At 43.0% G+C, this 17,874-nt stretch overlaps 1 protein-coding gene across 1 annotated transcript in view; it reads left to right on the top strand.

Moving 5' to 3' along the window:
* Positions 1–17,874, top strand: part of Diaph1 (diaphanous related formin 1) — a 95,409-nt gene that overhangs the window by 73,390 nt on the left and 4,145 nt on the right. The window contains exons 17-25 of the mRNA XM_050127947.1: positions 4,566–4,664; positions 8,754–8,848; positions 9,142–9,243; positions 9,491–9,730; positions 9,834–9,963; positions 11,040–11,164; positions 11,706–11,870; positions 11,993–12,128; positions 13,829–13,915. Coding sequence (XP_049983904.1) covers positions 4,566–4,664; positions 8,754–8,848; positions 9,142–9,243; positions 9,491–9,730; positions 9,834–9,963; positions 11,040–11,164; positions 11,706–11,870; positions 11,993–12,128; positions 13,829–13,915 — 1,179 coding nt within the window. The remainder of the gene's footprint in view (positions 1–4,565; positions 4,665–8,753; positions 8,849–9,141; positions 9,244–9,490; positions 9,731–9,833; positions 9,964–11,039; positions 11,165–11,705; positions 11,871–11,992; positions 12,129–13,828; positions 13,916–17,874) is intronic.

Genomic DNA, 17,874 nt, shown 5'->3' with positions numbered 1-17,874 from the left:
AGGGTTTGAGCTGTGCCAGCACTTGTCTATTGTTTTGGAGCTGCCTGGTGTGCCCCTGGTTTACCGTTTCCAGGTTCACATTCACATTCAAGATGAATCCTTTTAATTAACGAGGAGAGCCGTACTGCACTCCTTACTCTGGGCAGAGCCATCAGAGTGGTATTGAAGCAGTCCTCCAGTATTTGATCAATTTACTACTTCTTAGCAACTGTTCTATGTGTTCAGGGTGTTTTTCTGAGCATTAAACCAACATTTTTAGATAATTTTTCTTTAAGTTGTCATTTCTTTATATATTTATTTGATTGTTTTCATTGTATTGGAATATTTTTAATGTTGTGGGACCAAACCATCTTTTGTTTAAAAGATAGATTTAGTCTACAGAGCTAGTTCCAGGACAGGCTCCAAAGCCACAGAGAAACCCTGTCTCGAAAAACCGAAAAAAAAAAAAAGAAAAAAAAAAAGATAGATTTAGTGTGGTAGAGGAGTGTACATGCACCATGGCGCACACATGGAGACCAGAGAACAGCTTGTGAGAATCCATTTTCTTCTTCCACTCTATGGGTTCCATCCAGGAGGCAAGTGCCTTTACCCATGGAGCCATCTCACCAGCCCCAGGCTGTCTTTCATATCATCTTAATTTCTTGTTTTTTTTTTAATTTTTTTTGAGATTATAATTACATCATTTTTCCTTTCCCTTTCTTTAAACTTTCCCATGTGCTCAATATGTAGCCTTTTTTTTTTCTTTAATTGTTGAAGTGGAGAGCCACTTGTTTCAGTACTATGGATTAGATCAGGAATCAGCATTTGTAGCCAGTCTGTCTTGTCACTAAAGTGTTTTTGGATCACAGCCATCCATAAGGATCTCTACTTTGTAGTGAGGAGGCGAGCAGGCCTGCTTTTCATCCCACCTGGCTCCCACACTGCTAGCTTAGCCCCTGAAATAACAACACACAAATTGTACCCTTTTAAACACTGCTTGGCCCATTAGTTCTAGCCTCTTACTGGCTAACTCTCACATCTTGATGAACCCATTTCTATTAATGTGTGTAGCACCACGAGGTGGTGGCTTACTAGGAAGATTCAGCATGTCTGACCTGGCGGCTGGCTCCATGGCGTCTCACCAACTATGCTTTCTTTCTCCCAGCATTCTGTTCTGTCTACTCCACCTATCTAAATTCTGCCCTATCAAAAAGCCAAGGCAGTTTCTTTATTAACCAGTGAGAGTAACACATAGACAGATGACCGTCCTCCATCATTTCCCCTTTTTCTGTTTAAACAAAAAAAGAAAGGCTTTAACTTTAACATAGCAAAATTACATATAACAAAACAGTTATTAAGCAAGAATATTTATATCTATTTTATCTTTTATCATAACAATGGAAAGCTATAACTATCTATTCTTCAACTCCATAAAAGACTCCAGAAGGATATAATATTACCTAAGCAAACAAGAAATAAGCAACTTCCAAAACTCTAGAAATGACAAAGACATCTCGCTGCCTGAACAGTCACCCAAAGTTCTTTTGTACCGTTGGGGCACCCATCTTCAGCCTACAAGCCCATAGTATCCAGCAGACATTTCCATGAAGCAGGAAATTCCAAAGACAGTTCAGTCACTTTCTGCTGTGTCCTGCAGTATGTCTCACAGACTCTTTCATGAATCAGGAACCCCAAAGAATCATCTCACCTTTAGGCAAGTTCAGCAGTCCTCTCTGTGGGTTCTTTGTGTCCAGTTTATGCAACAGTCCAAGCAAGAACAGTTTCTTGCCCAAATGGCTATCAAACTCCATAAGGAGCCTCTTCAATGCCCATCTTCCTCTTGAAGTAGCTGGTGCTGCCAGGAGCAGACGTGTTATGAAAAGCCCTAAGTTATTAAAACATTAAATGCCAATCTAACTAACATGACTACAAGCTTGACTATTATTGATGATTATCCATTAACAACCTATATTTCCTAATTATACATTACATTTTTAAATGAACTACACAATCACAATACCTTAATCAAGATCAGAAATACATTTACATATAACAAAATTGATCTTAAAATCCCTACCAATGCAAATTATTCATATCTATATCATATCCCCCTTTAAATGTAAAAGAACATTTATAAACAATATTTGGGAACATGGGCGTAGTTTTTTCTCTCCAAACTGCTTCCTGCTGAATGGGGGCGCTGTTAATCAGATCTTTCATGGTGTAACCTGTGTGCCAGATTCATCTCAGTTAGCAGGAACGTGAAGCAGAAACCATGAAGGAGCACTGCTTGTTCCTCATGGCTTGCTTAGCCTGCTTTCTTACAGCACTCAGGACCATCAGCTGATACCACCATCAGGGTGGTACTGCACACAGTGAGCTGGGCTCTTCCTCCATCAGTCATCAATGAAGAAAATGCACCACATGCTTGACCAATCTGGGGAGAGCATTTTCTCAACTGGGATTTCCTCTGCCCAAATGACTCTTAAATTTCAGCATATGTGAAGGGGACACCATCTATAGTTCTTGAATCAGAAGCTAACCAGTCCCTGAATTAGACCATCCTTTGTTCATTGATGTGAGTTGGTTTTAGTGCTCTAAAGATATCACACCTATCTATGACACTTTTCCATTTCTGTAGTCACTAGACATGTTTCCACCCTATCACTCTATTTTAACTTTATACTACTGTATTTTATTGACTTGTTAGCACTTACATGGTACATATATCAAATTACATAGATCTCTACATATAAAAAATTGGAAACATAAAGTGTAAATCTTCTGGGCATGATAGCACACTTCTTTAATCCCAGCACTTGCGAGGTAGAGGCAAGTGGATCTCTGAGATGAGACCCGCCTGGTCTATAGAGTTGAGGACAACCAGGGCTGTCTCAAAACACAAAATCAGAGGTGGGGAGAAAATCCTTCACAATCATGCCCAGCAGCTTGGATTTTTGTTGATTCCAGATGTAGTCAGGTTGACAACCAAGATCAGCTGACTCAGGCTTATTCCTCTAGCTTCTAATGGTCCTGACTCAAATGTCACCTCTCTTTTGTCAGCCATTTCCCAGCCACTCACCTAAGGTTTCAATCAATCTCCCTGCTAAATCTCTAGTTTCCTTTCCCTGCTTGATTTTCTTTTCACAGCCCTTACTGTCATATAGCATAATAGGTCTATTGGAAGACGTAGTCTGCTTTACTTTATTAGTGAGGCATATTCTTGTCTTTGTTAGTCTGTCTTATTCCCGTAGTTCAGCACAACCCTCCACTAGTTAAGGTCTCAAATACATTATTGCTGAAGTAATGAATCTTCACGTATTTAACAGTTTTCATTTCTTGAATTGGAACTCCTAGGTCAGAGGAATAAATGACACTTTCCCTGCAGTACTAGGCATTGTACTCTATCACTGACCGTACACCTAGCCCAAGGAAGACTTAGTTTTGTGTACCTTTGTCATTTAACTTGGTTATTGTTTTGAATGTGGTCTTTCAAATGTTGTAAAAAATGACGTATGTTATAACCAGGCGTTAGTGTACATGTCTGTAATCACACTCCTTGGAAGGCAGAGGTAGGAGGATTGTTGACAGTTTAAGGCCAGTTAGATCTACAGAGTAAGAGTTCTGGATCTACCAGAGCTATTTAGTAAAATCTTGTCTCAAAACAATCAAAAAAAGGGGGTAATGTTGAGTGTATTCTGCCACTCTTGTGCTCGAGTATGCCATTCTCATACTCAGAAGCAGTTGACTTCCAGAGCTATTGCTCTATGGCTAAGAAGCTGACACCACTTTACATTATACAGTTACATCTATCCAGTACAATCCTTGTTTCCTCCAGAATATGACAGTATTTTATAGTATGTCTACCCAGTGTGGTCCCTGTTTCCTACAGTATTACAGTATATTTTTTAAAAACTTCATTGATTTTTATTGAGCTCTACATTTTTCTCTGCTCCCCTCCCTGTCTCTCCCCTCCCCTTAAACCCTCTCCCAAGGTCCCCATGCTCCCAATTTACTCAGGAGATCTTGTATTTTTCTACTTCCCATGTACATTAGACCTATGTCTGTCTCTTTTAGGGTCCTCATTGTTGTCTAGGTTCTCTGGGATTGTGATTTGTAGGCTAGTTTTCTTTGCTTTGTGTTTAAAAACCACTTATAAGTGAGTACATGTGATAATTGTCTTTCTGGGGCTAGGTTACCTCACTCAAAGTGATGTTTTCTAGCTCCATCCATTGCCTGCAAATTTCAAGATGTTATTTTTTCTTCTGTGTAGTACTCCATTTTGTTAATGTACCACATTTTCCTTATCCATTCTTGAATTGAGGGCACTTTTTTTGATCCAGTCTGTTTGATGTTCTGTAGGTAGATTCTACTTAAGAAGGAAAGTATTATGGATGACTATTGCAGAATGAAAAGGAGTTATTCTTGTGGGTTCATTTAGCCGTAGAAGAGTGGCTGATGAGATTAGTCTTGAAGGCATACAATAGAGAGATAGGAGTGACGGCCATTCTGCCAGGACAGTTGCAATTCAGTAACATACAGAGGTGGTGTATCCTTAATGGTATTTTTCTAATTTCCCTCGCTAGCCAAGAAGGATCAAGAAGGTGGAGAAGAAAAGAAATCTGTGCAAAAGAAAAAAGTAAAAGAGCTAAAAGTGTTGGACTCAAAGACATCCCAGAATCTCTGTGAGTAATTCTTATGATTCCAGCAATATTGTGAAGATGTGTCAGGGTCCGGTGCCCATATAATATTGTCCCACAAAGGTGTTCCTGTAAGAACATAATTTCTCTGAGTCTTAGGTCCCTTCAAGTGAATCACCTCTTGTTGAGTACCTGTTCTGTGCCAGGCAGAGCACAGTGAGGCTTGAGTATCTCAGCAAATCCTTTAGTAGCACAGCAGTGTTGACAAGGTTTCAGCTTTATGTCAAGCAGGTAAAGGTTTTAGAGTTGTATCTAGTTATAGAGCTAAGAGGACACAGGACTCAGGTTTTAACCTCAGTTTCCTTTTTATTTTATTTTACGAGGGTTGGGGAGGGACTGAGATGGGGTCTTGCTGTATAACTAACTTGGCTGTCCTTGAACTGATAATCCTTATACTTCAGCCTCGGAGTGCTGGGGTTTTAGATGGACAGCATCACGCCTGGCAAACTTCTTCAGCGTTCTTCTTTCCCTTGCGTCAACAGGAAATCTCCCGCAGGGTCTCAGCCTCAGTGCATTTCCTTATCCTTGTTGATAAGGAATGCAGCTGCTGTTGTGACTTCAGTTCACTAAAATGATTACATTTAGAATGAGTGAGGTAAATCTTGTACTGTCAGAGGAGGATCAGTAACCCCAGAAAATTAAGCATATGCTACCATATTTCTTCTGCCTCTAGACTGAGAGCTGCAGTTAGTGAGAAAATTGAGGTCGAAGGGCCTTCTACACTTGGAGAGCCTTCCCCACGTTCACTCCAGCATGTCACACAAGGTGACATAGTTACTGCCTGACTTGTGGTTAGGATCAGTGTTATCCTTCTTGTTGTTCATTTCAGCCATCAGTCTGTACCTCCTTTATGCTGAGTAATAGATACTAATTTTTTGGCCAACTAATATTTGAGAGTCTGGCATGTGATAGGCTCTACTCTATTAGGTACATGCTAGTCATGTGTTGTATAAATGAAGGAGTATATATTCCATAAGCTTATTCATAATCTTATATTACTGTTTATTTTTCTACATGAGAAAACTAAAGTTCAGATGTTATGACTTGTCCAAAATCACCCAAACTAGTACACATACCCATAGGTATTCAGAGTGATGTAGTTTAAGATAATAAATGTGTGTGTGTGTGTGTGTGTGTGTGTGTGTGTGTGTGTGTGTGTGTATTTTTTTCTTTACTGTGGAGGTGGAGGCAGAGGCAGGCGGACCTCTAAGATTTCGATGCCAGCCTGGTCTACAGAGCAAGTTCCAAGACATCCAGGGCTACACAGAGAAACCCTATCTCAAAAAACAAAAATTTTGCACTAAAAAAATTAAGTAATGCTCCATAAATGTGCATGTCTTTCTTGCACAGGACCATGCTGATCATTCCAGTTGTAGTATATGCTTCAAAAGCAAGCATAGTTTTTATATTATGCTTGATCATATAACCTAGTGAAAGTCTGTTGTGATGTCCCCATCCCCCTCGTCCCCCCCGCTTTTTTTGTTTGTTTGTTTGTTTGGTTTGTTGGTTTTTTGAGGCAGGGTGTTTCTCTGTATAGCCCTGATTGTCCTGGAACTCGTTCTCTAGATTAGGCTGGTCTCAAGCTCAGAGATCCACCTGCCTCTGCCTCCTGAGTGCTGGGATTAAAGACATGCTCCACCACTGTCAAGTTAGTGATGTCTTTTTATAGAGACTAAAGTGATGTTAATTTTTGTTCCTAAGAGTGTGTCTAGGAACATAAAACACAAGTGATTGTTATTTTAGGAAATGATAGAAGAAAGACATTAGTACATTATTGTTCTCAATGGAATGATATTAAAATGGGAAATAGTTTAGAAAGGAATTGGGTCATTATTTCTCCTTTATGACCCCTCCCACTTGTGTGAGTTCTTTCTCACTTCTTAATAAATCTATGTTCACTCTGCAAAATGAAAGGAAAAAAAGTCAAGGAATTGAGGGGTTGGGGTGTTGTTAGCAGTAGAACGTTAGCCTAGCACATCCTAGGCCCTGTTTCAGTTCCTCAGAACTAGGGGAGGAGGGCATACAATTAGATTGTTTTATAGTTGAACAGTCTAGAAGGCAGAAGTGCCTATTTCATCCTAAAAATACGAAACTAGGTCAGACAATCTCTGTCCTCACTTATATGTCTGGTGGAGACAGGAAAACAAAACAATGGCTGAAGGTGGCTGCCGCCATAAAAGTGTGTTAGAATACCTAGGCATGCGCTAGCAAGAAGGCTTCACGCCTTCTCAAGAAGGTGCTGTTTAAAGTGGGTTGAAGACTGGTCTAGGAGTTAAGGGAAGAGCTAGCTCACTTCGGGAGGGTGAGAGGACTGGGTGCTGTCAGAACTGCAGGTCATTTGGGGCTGGAGAGATGACTCAGTGGTTAAGAGCACTGACTGCTCTTCCAGAGAACCCAGGTTCAATTCCCAGCACCCACATAGCAACTCACAACTGAAGATCCAGTTGCAGGGGATCTGACACCTTCACACCAATGCACATAAAGTTAAATAAAGCATATTTAATAATATGCTTTGTTTAATATTTAAAAATAAATATTAAATAATATGTTTATATTTAATATTAAATAAAATAAATTTTTTTTAAAAGAACTGCAGGGCATTACAGCGTAGGAATTGCTGAGGAGCTTTTAATCAGGCTGTTGCAGCCTTCTGTTGGCTTTGGGAAGACTGCTTTAGCAAGTGATTTTCGGGCTCAGTTTCCAAGTAGGAGAAGAGTAGGAAGGAAGACGAGCTGTTTTAAACTAATGAGATGATCAGGACCTAAGACTAAGGTAACGAGGACGAAAAGGCAAGGCAGAAAGACAGAGTTCCTGGTGCTGGGAGGTGAAGAACAATGACACTTGAGCAAATGTGGAAGCTGAGTGAAGCAAGTTCACCAAGAACAGAGTGGCTAGTAGATTTGAGTCAGGGATGACAAGATAGGACCTTTTATAGAGTGCACGCACTGTGTGCTGCCTTTTCATTGGCTCTGTGAGGATATAATAGGTGAAAGTTCTAATACTGAAGAAATAGATCACTGTGTTTTCAGAATGTAAAGGAGAGAAAACATATGTTGATAATAGAAGGGAACATTGAGTCAAAGAAGATTTTTTTAAAGATAGACTTGACTGCATATGATGAAGGAAAAAGATGTCAGGGTCACCTTAAGAGCTGCTATGGTAACACACACCTTTAATCTCAGCACTCAGGCAGAGCTCTGGGTTTAAGACCAAGCTGATCTACAGAGTGAGTTCAAGGACAGCCAGGGCCGCATAGGGTCAGATAGAGAAACTGGAGTGAGTAGTCAAGAGAAAGAGCTGTTTTTTTTTTGTTTTTTTTTTTGTTTTTTTTTTTTTTTTAAACGGGGATTGGTTTCAAGAAAGGGTTTCTCTGTGTAATAGTCCTGGCTGTGATGGAACTCACTCTGTAGAGCAGGCTGGCCACGAACTCAAAGATCCGCCTGCCTCTGCCTCCCAAGTGCTGGGATTAAAGGTGTACACCACCACCATCCGGTGAAAGAGCTGCTTTTATAGACTTGATAATTGTGTTTTGGCCTACATGTATGCATGTGTACCTAGAGCCTGAGAGAAGACCTGAAGAGAATGCTGGATGTATATGAACTAGTATTACAGGTGGTTTTGAGCTGCTCTGTGGATGCTGAGAACCAACCCAGGTCCTCTGTAAGAGCCGCCAGTGCTCTTAACCACTGAACCTCTCCAGCCCCAAGAGAGGACTCTTGATAAAACTGAGGAGTCAAATTAGAACATGAGGGAACTGAAGGACATGGTGTGCTTCTCAGGAGTGGTACTTGACTGTTTTAAGAATGAACGGGTCAAGGCAATGGCAGCTTTGTGAGAGGTTTCTAAACCAGGAGGTGGGTGTTTTTGAGAGTTCTGTGATCCCAGGCATGGTGTTTGTTGAACGTCTGAGCAGTAGAGCTACTGCATGGCATGGTGTGGCTTGTGTGCAGGAATGGGTGACAGTAGAAGCTCGAGCGCAGGGCTCGGGCGTGGATTTCAACTGCCTAGACCCAGTGGTCTTCAGGACAGTCTGGAATGGAGAGGAACCCGTCTTTCTGTCTCATTCTCTGGCAGCAATCTTTTTGGGTTCCTTCCGCATGCCCTATCAAGAAATTAAGAATGTTATCCTGGAGGTGAATGAGGCTGTTCTCACCGAATCTATGATCCAGGTAAGCAACAAGGCTGTTGTGTCAGAGCTGGCTCTGCAGAGCTGTACACAGCCTCGTCTCCTTGCTTGGTGAGCGGGAGCTTCTTTGAGCAGTTTTGACTCAGTGCTGGCTGATGAAGCTGCTGTGTCCCTCCCTTGTGGGCCGGTACCTCAGCAGATTCAGGAACCCTCCATCTCACAAGCCGCCCCACCCCATGCTTCCTTCATTATCCCTGGCCAGAGTATGGAACCTGTTCACAGTCACGATGCTCAGGCTTTCAGCTCACCCCACATCGCATTTACTTTCTTTTCCAGAACCTCATTAAACAGATGCCAGAACCAGAACAGTTAAAAATGCTCTCTGAACTGAAGGACGAGTATGACGATCTGGCTGAGTCAGAGCAGTTTGGCGTGGTGGTGAGTGAGGCCTGTAGCAGTCAACTCTTTCCAATTCCTTATTCCCTTCCCTCTGGAGACCAGCCTGGTCACTTGATCTTTGCTTCTGATCTGATTTGAATCTTTTAGTCAACTCAATTTCTCTATGTCTTCCCCCCATTCCACCTCCTTGCTCTGAGCTACAATCTCCCAGAGGAGGCTCAGCCTGTATCTTTTGGTGTCTCTTCTCCATTAGCTCCATAATGGAACTTCTTGCCTTCCTCACTAGATGGGCACAGTGCCCCGTCTTCGACCTCGCCTCAATGCCATCCTCTTCAAGCTACAATTCAGTGAGCAAGTTGAGAATATCAAGCCAGAGATCGTGTCTGTCACTGCTGCATGTGAGGAGCTGCGTAAGAGTGAGAACTTCTCCAACCTCCTGGAGCTCACTCTGCTTGTTGGAAACTATATGAATGCTGGCTCCAGGAATGCTGGTGCTTTTGGCTTCAATATCAGCTTCCTCTGTAAGGTAAACCATGGGGTTAGATAGGATGACGGAGGGAAGGCTACTGGAGCCCAGTATTGGCCTAAGGTGATTTGGGACAAGTAATGATTTCTCCTCTCACCCCAAGCTCCGAGACACCAAGTCTACAGATCAGAAGATGACATTGTTGCATTTCTTGGCTGAGTTATGTGAGAATGACTACCCTGATGTCCTCAAGTTTCCTGATGAACTTGCCCATGTGGAGAAAGCCAGCCGAGGTAAGGCAGTGTAGGGAAAGCTAGAAGGTGCTTCTGGGCCAGCAAGATGGCTCAGTAGGTAAAGAAGCTTGTTGCTAAGCCTTCCAACCTGAATTTAGTCACTGGGACCAACATATTAGAAGGAACAAAAAAAAAAAAAAAAAAAAAAAAAAACTCTGACAAGTGGTCCTCTCACCCAAGCACAGACACACACACACCACTCAAAATGCACAGATAAATATAATTTGAAAATTTTTTTAAAAGGTGGTTCTGGCTGGGCGGTGGTGATGCATGCCTTTAATCCCAGCACTCGGGAGGCAGAGGCAAGTGGATCTCTGTGAGTTTGAAGCCAGCCTGGTCTACAAGAGCTAGTTCCAGGACAGGCTCTAAAGCTACAGAGAAACCCTGTCTCAAAAAAAAAAAAAAAAAAAGAAAAATAAAAGGTGGTTGTGTTGCCTAAAACGTCTTTATATGGGGAAAGAAATAGGGCACTGCAGACTTTAAATCAGTTTAAGTGAGAATAAAGGGGAGTTTAGGTATTTAAGGTGTCTAAGGTACAGGGAGGAGTGTGAGGCTGAAGACAGCCTATGTACCAGTGGAAGGGTTTTTTTTTCCTGCCTTTGAATACTACATGCATATGCACAGATGCTGGAAGGCAGGTGCTTTCAGTCTAGGTCCACAGCTTTTGTCATTCTGGACTAAAAAGCAGAGGGTCCCATTGTCTGGAACTAGACAAAACACCGGGTTAAAATGGGACAGATGTCTACCCTGCTTCTGGGTTCCTACCTATGTCCGTTTCTGAACCCCTGTTACCTGAAACAAATGAGACCAATGGGGGACCCATGGGTTCTTTTAAAATGTTATGAAGTCTGCTTCTGTTAGTATTGTACAGTGTATGAAAGTTGGAAGTTCAGTTAGCAAATAATCGCTGCTTTTATTGCAAAGATCAAAACCAGCGTGTGACTCAGAGAAAGGAGCATGTGTAGGCTAGAGGAGCGTACATAGATAAGAAAGGGAAGTACCTAAGCTGGGTGACTGCAAGGTGAGGCTAAGAGAGGCTGTGATGGTCAGCAAGTCCTTCTGTTTCTCTCCTGTAGTTTCTGCTGAGAACTTGCAGAAGAACTTAGATCAGATGAAGAAACAGATCGCGGATGTGGAACGTGATGTTCAGAATTTCCCAGCTGCCACAGATGAAAAGGACAAGTTTGTTGAGAAAATGACTATATCCTTTCTGGAGGACTTGAATCCCTAGGAAGGGAAAGTCTCCTCTGGGGAGTAGGATAGATGATGGCAATATTTAGTTTTCACCTTTGAATTTTTCTTGCCACTAAATACACAATTTGTAAACTTAATGTAGAAGGGAATGCAAACCTTGCAGATAAACTACAGATCCCTGAGTGCCTACTCTGTTCCATTTGTGTTATAAACATACCCACCTTCACTAAAAGCCCCTGTTCCAGACACACCCTTTACAGAGCCAAGCACTGCCACTTTCTGATTGACAACTCGTTGTTTATTTTACATAGAAACCGCATCATGTACTTTTTCTGCATTTGTCTCAGCCTTGTGTCTGTAGTAGTCTATGCAGCTTCTGTTATATGGGTAAGCCATAGCTTATGGTTTGTCACTCTGCATATTTAGAATGCTTCTGTTCTCCATCGTGAGCAGTACTATCTGGTGTTCGCTGCACAGCCCATTCTACTTCTTTGAGTGCTTCTGCCTGGCTCTGCTCTTGGTTTTGGTCCTTTACTCCCTGGCTGCACAGCTTTGTGAAAGATGCACAGGAGCAGTATAACAAGCTGCAGATGATGCACTCCAACATGGAGACTCTGTATAAGGAGCTAGGTGACTACTTCGTCTTTGACCCTAAGAAATTGTCTGTGGAAGAATTCTTTATGGATCTGCACAACTTTAGGAATATGTTTTTAGTGAGTATGGGTGAACTGCTAATTTTTCATTGGGTTCCTGATGGTTATTGGTGGGTTCACACGTGCCCACATATCCTCCATCTGATTTTGTTTGTCCATGTCTCCCCCACTCTGTGCTTCAGCAAGCAGTCAAGGAGAATCAGAAGCGCCGGGAAACTGAAGAAAAGATGCGGAGAGCAAAACTAGCCAAGGAGAAGGCAGAGAAAGAGCGACTGGAGAAGCAGCAGAAGCGAGAGCAGCTCATCGACATGAATGCAGGTGGGAATGTGAAGGGGTTTCCGGCCGGCGTCTCTGCCCAGAACCTAGAGCTACCTCCAGTCTCCTGGTGCTGGATTTTAACATGTTTTATTTTTTTCCTCTCCTTTGCGGGCTCTTGGATTGTGTCTCATTGCCCTTGTGATTTGGGAATTGCTGTCCCACGTACTCTGTGCTTCTGCCTGTCCAAAATGTTTCCTGACCTGTTCTCATTCCTGCTGTAAAATGTTTTGGATTTCCAAAATCTTTGTCTGACTCCTCCCATCTTGTAGTAGCTCTTCTTTCTCCTTACTTCACCAGTACGGTGTTCCTATTACCTCTTAACATATTGTATGCACATCTGAAAGACCATAAATGGAGTGAACTTCTGGAAGGGGGTGAAAAGCTGGCCACCCTCTTTCTCCATCAGAAGCATGTCTTTGTTTGAGCATATGGTCTCAATTACTGGCCCTCTGTTTCCTGTCTCTGCTTCTTTCCTGTGGAGGATTCCCTGCCCCCCGCTACTCCTGTGGGCAGCGGAAATACAGTAAATGCAGCATATGTAACACATGGCCCTGGCTGATCTGAAGGGCAGCGAGCCTCTGGAATGAGGGCTTTGTGGGGCTGACAAGCAGTAGAGACTAACAAGGTGGTTAGCTAGCAAGTCCAGAGACCTTCAGGGTAGTTCCTTTACCTTAACTCAGTTGTATTTAAGCCAACAACTTTGTTCCCCTAACGATGTTAAAATTTACACCAAGCATCCATCATTCCCCTCCCTATTTTCCCTGGGTCTCCAGGGCTTTTCCACTTCTTTATTGAATAGGATGTAATGGGAGCAAGGTGGAGTCCCAAATAGCATTTGGGATAAGGGCCCAGCCAGCAGGTGGCGTAGTGGACCTTACCCTATTCTGAGTGCAAATGGAATTGAATGTAGGTCAGCTGCGCTGATGATGTTCAGACAGCAGGTGGCGCAGACAGTAATGAGCCCTAGTCTTTAGTTAGTAGCCAACCAGCTCTTTGGGATTTCAGTTTCAGATTTCACTATCCTGAGCTGTTGCCATGGAAACTGAGCCTGGCTAGAACTGGGATTCTACATTAACTCTTTGCATTCCAGCCAGGCTACTTTCAGCTTTTACATGCAGAGCTGTCTTCAAGGAAGATACAACCACTGTAAGCAGTAGTTGTGTGAAATACAGTCTTGACCAGTGGGCTCTCTTCCTTTAATCCTCCTTTGAAGCCTAAGCCCTGAGTGGTTCATGCAGATACTGGGACTGATAATAGTTATAACAGTTGCTTTGCATCCCCCCCCCCCCCCGTACTTCCTATGTAGCCTGGGCTAGCCTCGAACTTCCTCTTCCTGTTTCCACCTCCCAAGTACTGGGAATATAGGCATGGCCTGTCATAGCTGCCTTTTGGTTTATAGCTGTGGTCTCTGCTTACTCAGGTTAGACAGTCCTAGGAGTCTTCTGGTCCTGATTAGTGTGAGTGGGGTGGCACTGCCATAAGTGCCCCAGGGTTTGCCTAGTGAGCAGTGCGTTTTCAGGCACTCTCAAACACACACACACAGAGTAAACCTGAGAGGGTGAACCTTTCTGTCTGTTTTGAGCTGCCAGCCGGTGTGGGGGAGGGACAGCCATTCAGCAGCCATGCACTTCATGTGCAGCTTGGTGTTTGCTATGCTGGTCTGGCTGAAGAATTTACACCTCTGTCTTTTTCCATGACAGAGGGAGATGAGACGGGTGTGATGGACAGTCTTCTGGAAGCTCTGCAGTCGGGGGCAGCATTCCGACGAAAGAGAGGGCCCCGTCAAGGTAAGTAAACAAATGGAACCCAATTGGGTGTTGGAGGGGGTGTGGGGCCTCTGCTCCTGGTCATGTTAGCTGAGGGCTGAAGAACAGAGTGATGTTCGAGGGTTTAGAAACTTCCCATTTTTGTGCACTAAGAATGTATTATCCAGGCCTCTTCCTTCCACATGAGGAAGTCCTCACTAGGACCCTTTGGAGGCCTAGATGTGTGATAGCTTCTTTCTGTCAAAGGGTAAGAGCACTGCAGAAGCATCTTTGGCAAAGTTAAAGCCTGGCCCCCATTTGCTGGCCACTCTGTAGACACATTTGCTATGAGCTTCACTTGGAAACTGCTGTAGAGAGATGGCTAGATAACAGTGATGCTTCTGGACCTCCAGTGCTGACAGACCTGGAAGGAGGACCCTAGCAGATTATACTAGCCCGTATAAATTCAGTGTCCTAGCTCCAATGGTCTCAGAAGGAGAAGCGGGTATGAAGGAAGGGCTTAGAACTCTGGTTAGGACTTGCAGTTTTACAGATAGGCCTTTGTGTGGAGAGTACAGCTAACAGCAACTCTTTGGGTATTTAGTTTTTGTAGATGTTCTCACAGCGCTGTTTCCTGCCCATCAAAAGTACCATGCATCTCACTGTGCTGTCTCCATGAGCCTCTTAACTAAGCCCAGCCTGCTTCAGACTTTGGTGGGGAATTCCCTTCTAAGCCTTTTCCTGAGGAATTGTACTAGAGACCCAGCTGCTTCCTGTATAAGCAGCCAGGCATCAGTGACTTTCCTCTGCTGGGGATGCCCCATTCTCTGCTGCTTTCCTAGTGAAAAACCAGAACTTGCTTGTAGAGAAAAAGATTTTTTCAGAACTACCTTTTCAGTAGAGTACCTGATTTTAGTCAGAGTACTATCTCCCAGTTAGAAAGACAATTCTAGGGGACTTACCGGAAATACTAAAATCAAAAGAAGTTGAAAACAAGGACTGCATAGTTTATATCTGCTTCAGCTTGTAATATTATCTTTCTGATCTGGTTTACTAAGATTACCAAACATCTGGGAGACCCTCTAAAACACTTCTAGTTATACTGTGAGCTTTTTAGACTTGGGTACTCTCACATCATCTAAAGGGTGTGGCCTTGCATCAGGCATAACAGAAAGTGGCTTTAGAGTGTCTTACCAAGGATTAGGATCTTTTCTTCAAATAGAAAGACTGGAGTTTTGAAGGCCCCATTCTCAAAGCACAGAGGTCCCAGGGGTCGCAAGCTTCCTCCAGGACTGCTGGAACTTGCTGCTCTGCTCTTTGTCTGGCTATCTCTTGACTGTCCCCATGACCAGCAGTTCTCAACCTTCCTAATGTTGCAACCCTTTAACATGGTTCCTCATGTTATGGTGACCTCACCAATCCTGAAATTATTTTGTTGCTACTTTATAGCTGCAGTTTTGCTACTGTTAGGTAGGGGAGGAGGCCGCTTGTTTCGTTCCAAGCCACTTAGCCCCAAAATAATCACACAGAAACCATATTATTTAAATCACTGCTTGGCCCATTAGTTCTAACTTATTAGCTAACTCTTACATCTTAATTTAACCCCTTTCCATTAATCTGTATATCGCCACATGGCAGTGTGGCGGGTAAAGTCCCCAGCTTCTGTCTCTGGTGGTGGCTCCATGGCTTCTCTCTCCGCATTCTGTTTAGTTTTCCCCACCTGGCTCTATTCCCCTATAGCTCTGCTATAGGCCCAAAGCACTCTCCTTATTTATCATTGGTAATCACGGCATACAGAGGGAAATCCCAAATCACTGTTATTGAATCATAATGTAAATATTGACGTGCAGGATATCTGCCAATGGGTTAAGACCCACAGGTTGAGAAGCACTGCTCATGACAAGGGCTGAGAGCCAAAGAACCAGAAAACTGTCAGGCTTATCTGCCTTACAGTCTTTCCCTTTCCCAGAGGCAGCTGTCTCTATTCAAAGACACTAAATTTTTCCCTAGAGCCTCCAGGAATGTTAAAATCTTCCAGTCTCCAGAGACATGAAGAAGTGACCCTACACAAAGACCCATTGAGGACTTGGAAGAGGAGTGTTACTATCAGGGCTGGTTCATTAAAAGTACCATGTCAATTGCTGTGGTCTGAAGGGTGTGGGAGAACAATGGCTTGAGTGTCAAGGGGAAGAATCCTTGTGATTGTATTACAGCTCCTATTTCCAGCTGTGATTGAGTCAGCTTGTGGTTTTAATGACTCAACTTTATCTCTAAGCCAGAATTGTACGTAGGCCACTTACATACTAGAATGAAAGTCAAGAAAGAAATCTATTTTTCTGAAGTCTCTGCTGCCACCCAGATTAGTATAAGCTCTGCTTATGCTAATTGAGGTCTGTGTTAGAGCCTTGAGGGACTAAAGACCTTCCTGTTGACTAGTATCCACCCTGCTCAGAGGTGAGAGTGAATGTGCAAGACCAGCCTGATCTACAGAGCCAGTTCCAGGACAGCCAGGGCTACACAGGGGGTAAAAAATTAAGATCCTAAACCAGAACTGTATCCAGCTTTTGTGAATCCAAGTCCAGGGCTCTTCCCTACTAAGCCTGCATTATTGGACAGGAAATGACAGTGACCTCTATTTGGGCCAGAAAACTCTGGCATAGGATATTACAAAGAGAGTTCTGGGAATGGTAAAACTATGTCGGGGAGGTTTTCTGATGACCCCCTTGTCTGGGAAGAGTGTTCCTGTATCCTTACTCTCCCCAATTTTGTAAAAATAGGACAAGAGGTATAATTAGTATGGTTTCAGACAATGATGAGTTATTAGGATGATAATGACTGTCCCATCTGTCCCAGTTTCCTCTTCCCCGAGGAAGCCTATTAACACGAACACTTCCTCTTTAGTGGTAGTTCATAGCTGGAGTCTCAGGATTTTTTCCTGAACCATTGCACTTTTTCTAATTGAGTTGTGCTCTTAGTATTACTTAGCAGGTTTTACTTATGTTTGTTTATCCTTACCTTCTATGATTCTAGCTTTGACTATTTCTCATACTCCACCTCTATACCCAAATCTGTGGGTCTATTATCCTAGTTAATAATTGTCCCAGATACTTCATAGTCACACACTGATCTGGTTTTATGGCTGCTGTAAGGACTGGGTAGTCTTACAGACGGAGGAAGTCAATTTTCCTGATTGTTTAGTCTGCTTAGCATAATAGTGACCCTAGAGATAGATCAAAAGTTGGGATGCTGGGGTTCCCTTGGTTTTATCAGTTGAAACAAGAACTTTCTCATTCTTAACCTTGGACCACTTCATGTCCATCCCTAGTGTACCTACTTTTAAGGCTTAAAAAGGAAATTGTGCTGTTTTCTTCATCTGCCATATTCCCTTAGTTCTTAGGACATATCTAATGAATCAAAAATCTAGTGAGTATAGAAATATCCTAAGACTGTTGAATTAAAGTACAACAGAGAATCTTAAAGGAAACAGCCAAAGAAAGCAGCAGTTTAGGGCTTGCTGTCCTGGAACTCTAGCTTCTGTGTTGCTTACTCCATGGCAGGTATTAGAGTCGGCAGATGCTTCAGTTTACCCAGTAGAGTTAGATGGATGTGCACATGTGTATACATACATATATGTAGTTGCAGTGAAGAGATATTGAACTACCATTTTTCTGGGCATGACAGTGAGATCCTGGAGAATTGAGTGCTTCCGAAAAGAGTGTTAAAGAAGCACATAAGAACGTAGGGAAAGCTCACACTTATCCTCATACATCAGTTACTGAGGCAATGGTTTGTTTTCACAACCCAACATCCATCTAACTTGGTGAAGCCCCTGAGGGTGTAGGTCTCTTACACATATACGCACCTGTGATCTCTACCCAGATACCCCCATGTGCTGTCAGCAGGATTTTTACTGTTCTTCCTCCTCTTGGTAGACAACCCTTTGAACCCTTGGGAGGAGGAGGAGGAGGAGGAGGAGGAGGAGGAGGAGGAGGAGGAGGAGG

Source organism: Alexandromys fortis, unplaced genomic scaffold (genome assembly GCF_014885135.2).
Source record: "Alexandromys fortis isolate MF-2015 unplaced genomic scaffold, M_Fortis_MF-2015_v1.1 scaffold_283, whole genome shotgun sequence".
NCBI lineage: Eukaryota > Metazoa > Chordata > Mammalia > Rodentia > Cricetidae > Alexandromys > Alexandromys fortis.
The sequence above is the reverse complement of the archived record's forward strand: the minus strand, read 5'-3'. Positions and strand labels throughout refer to the sequence as shown.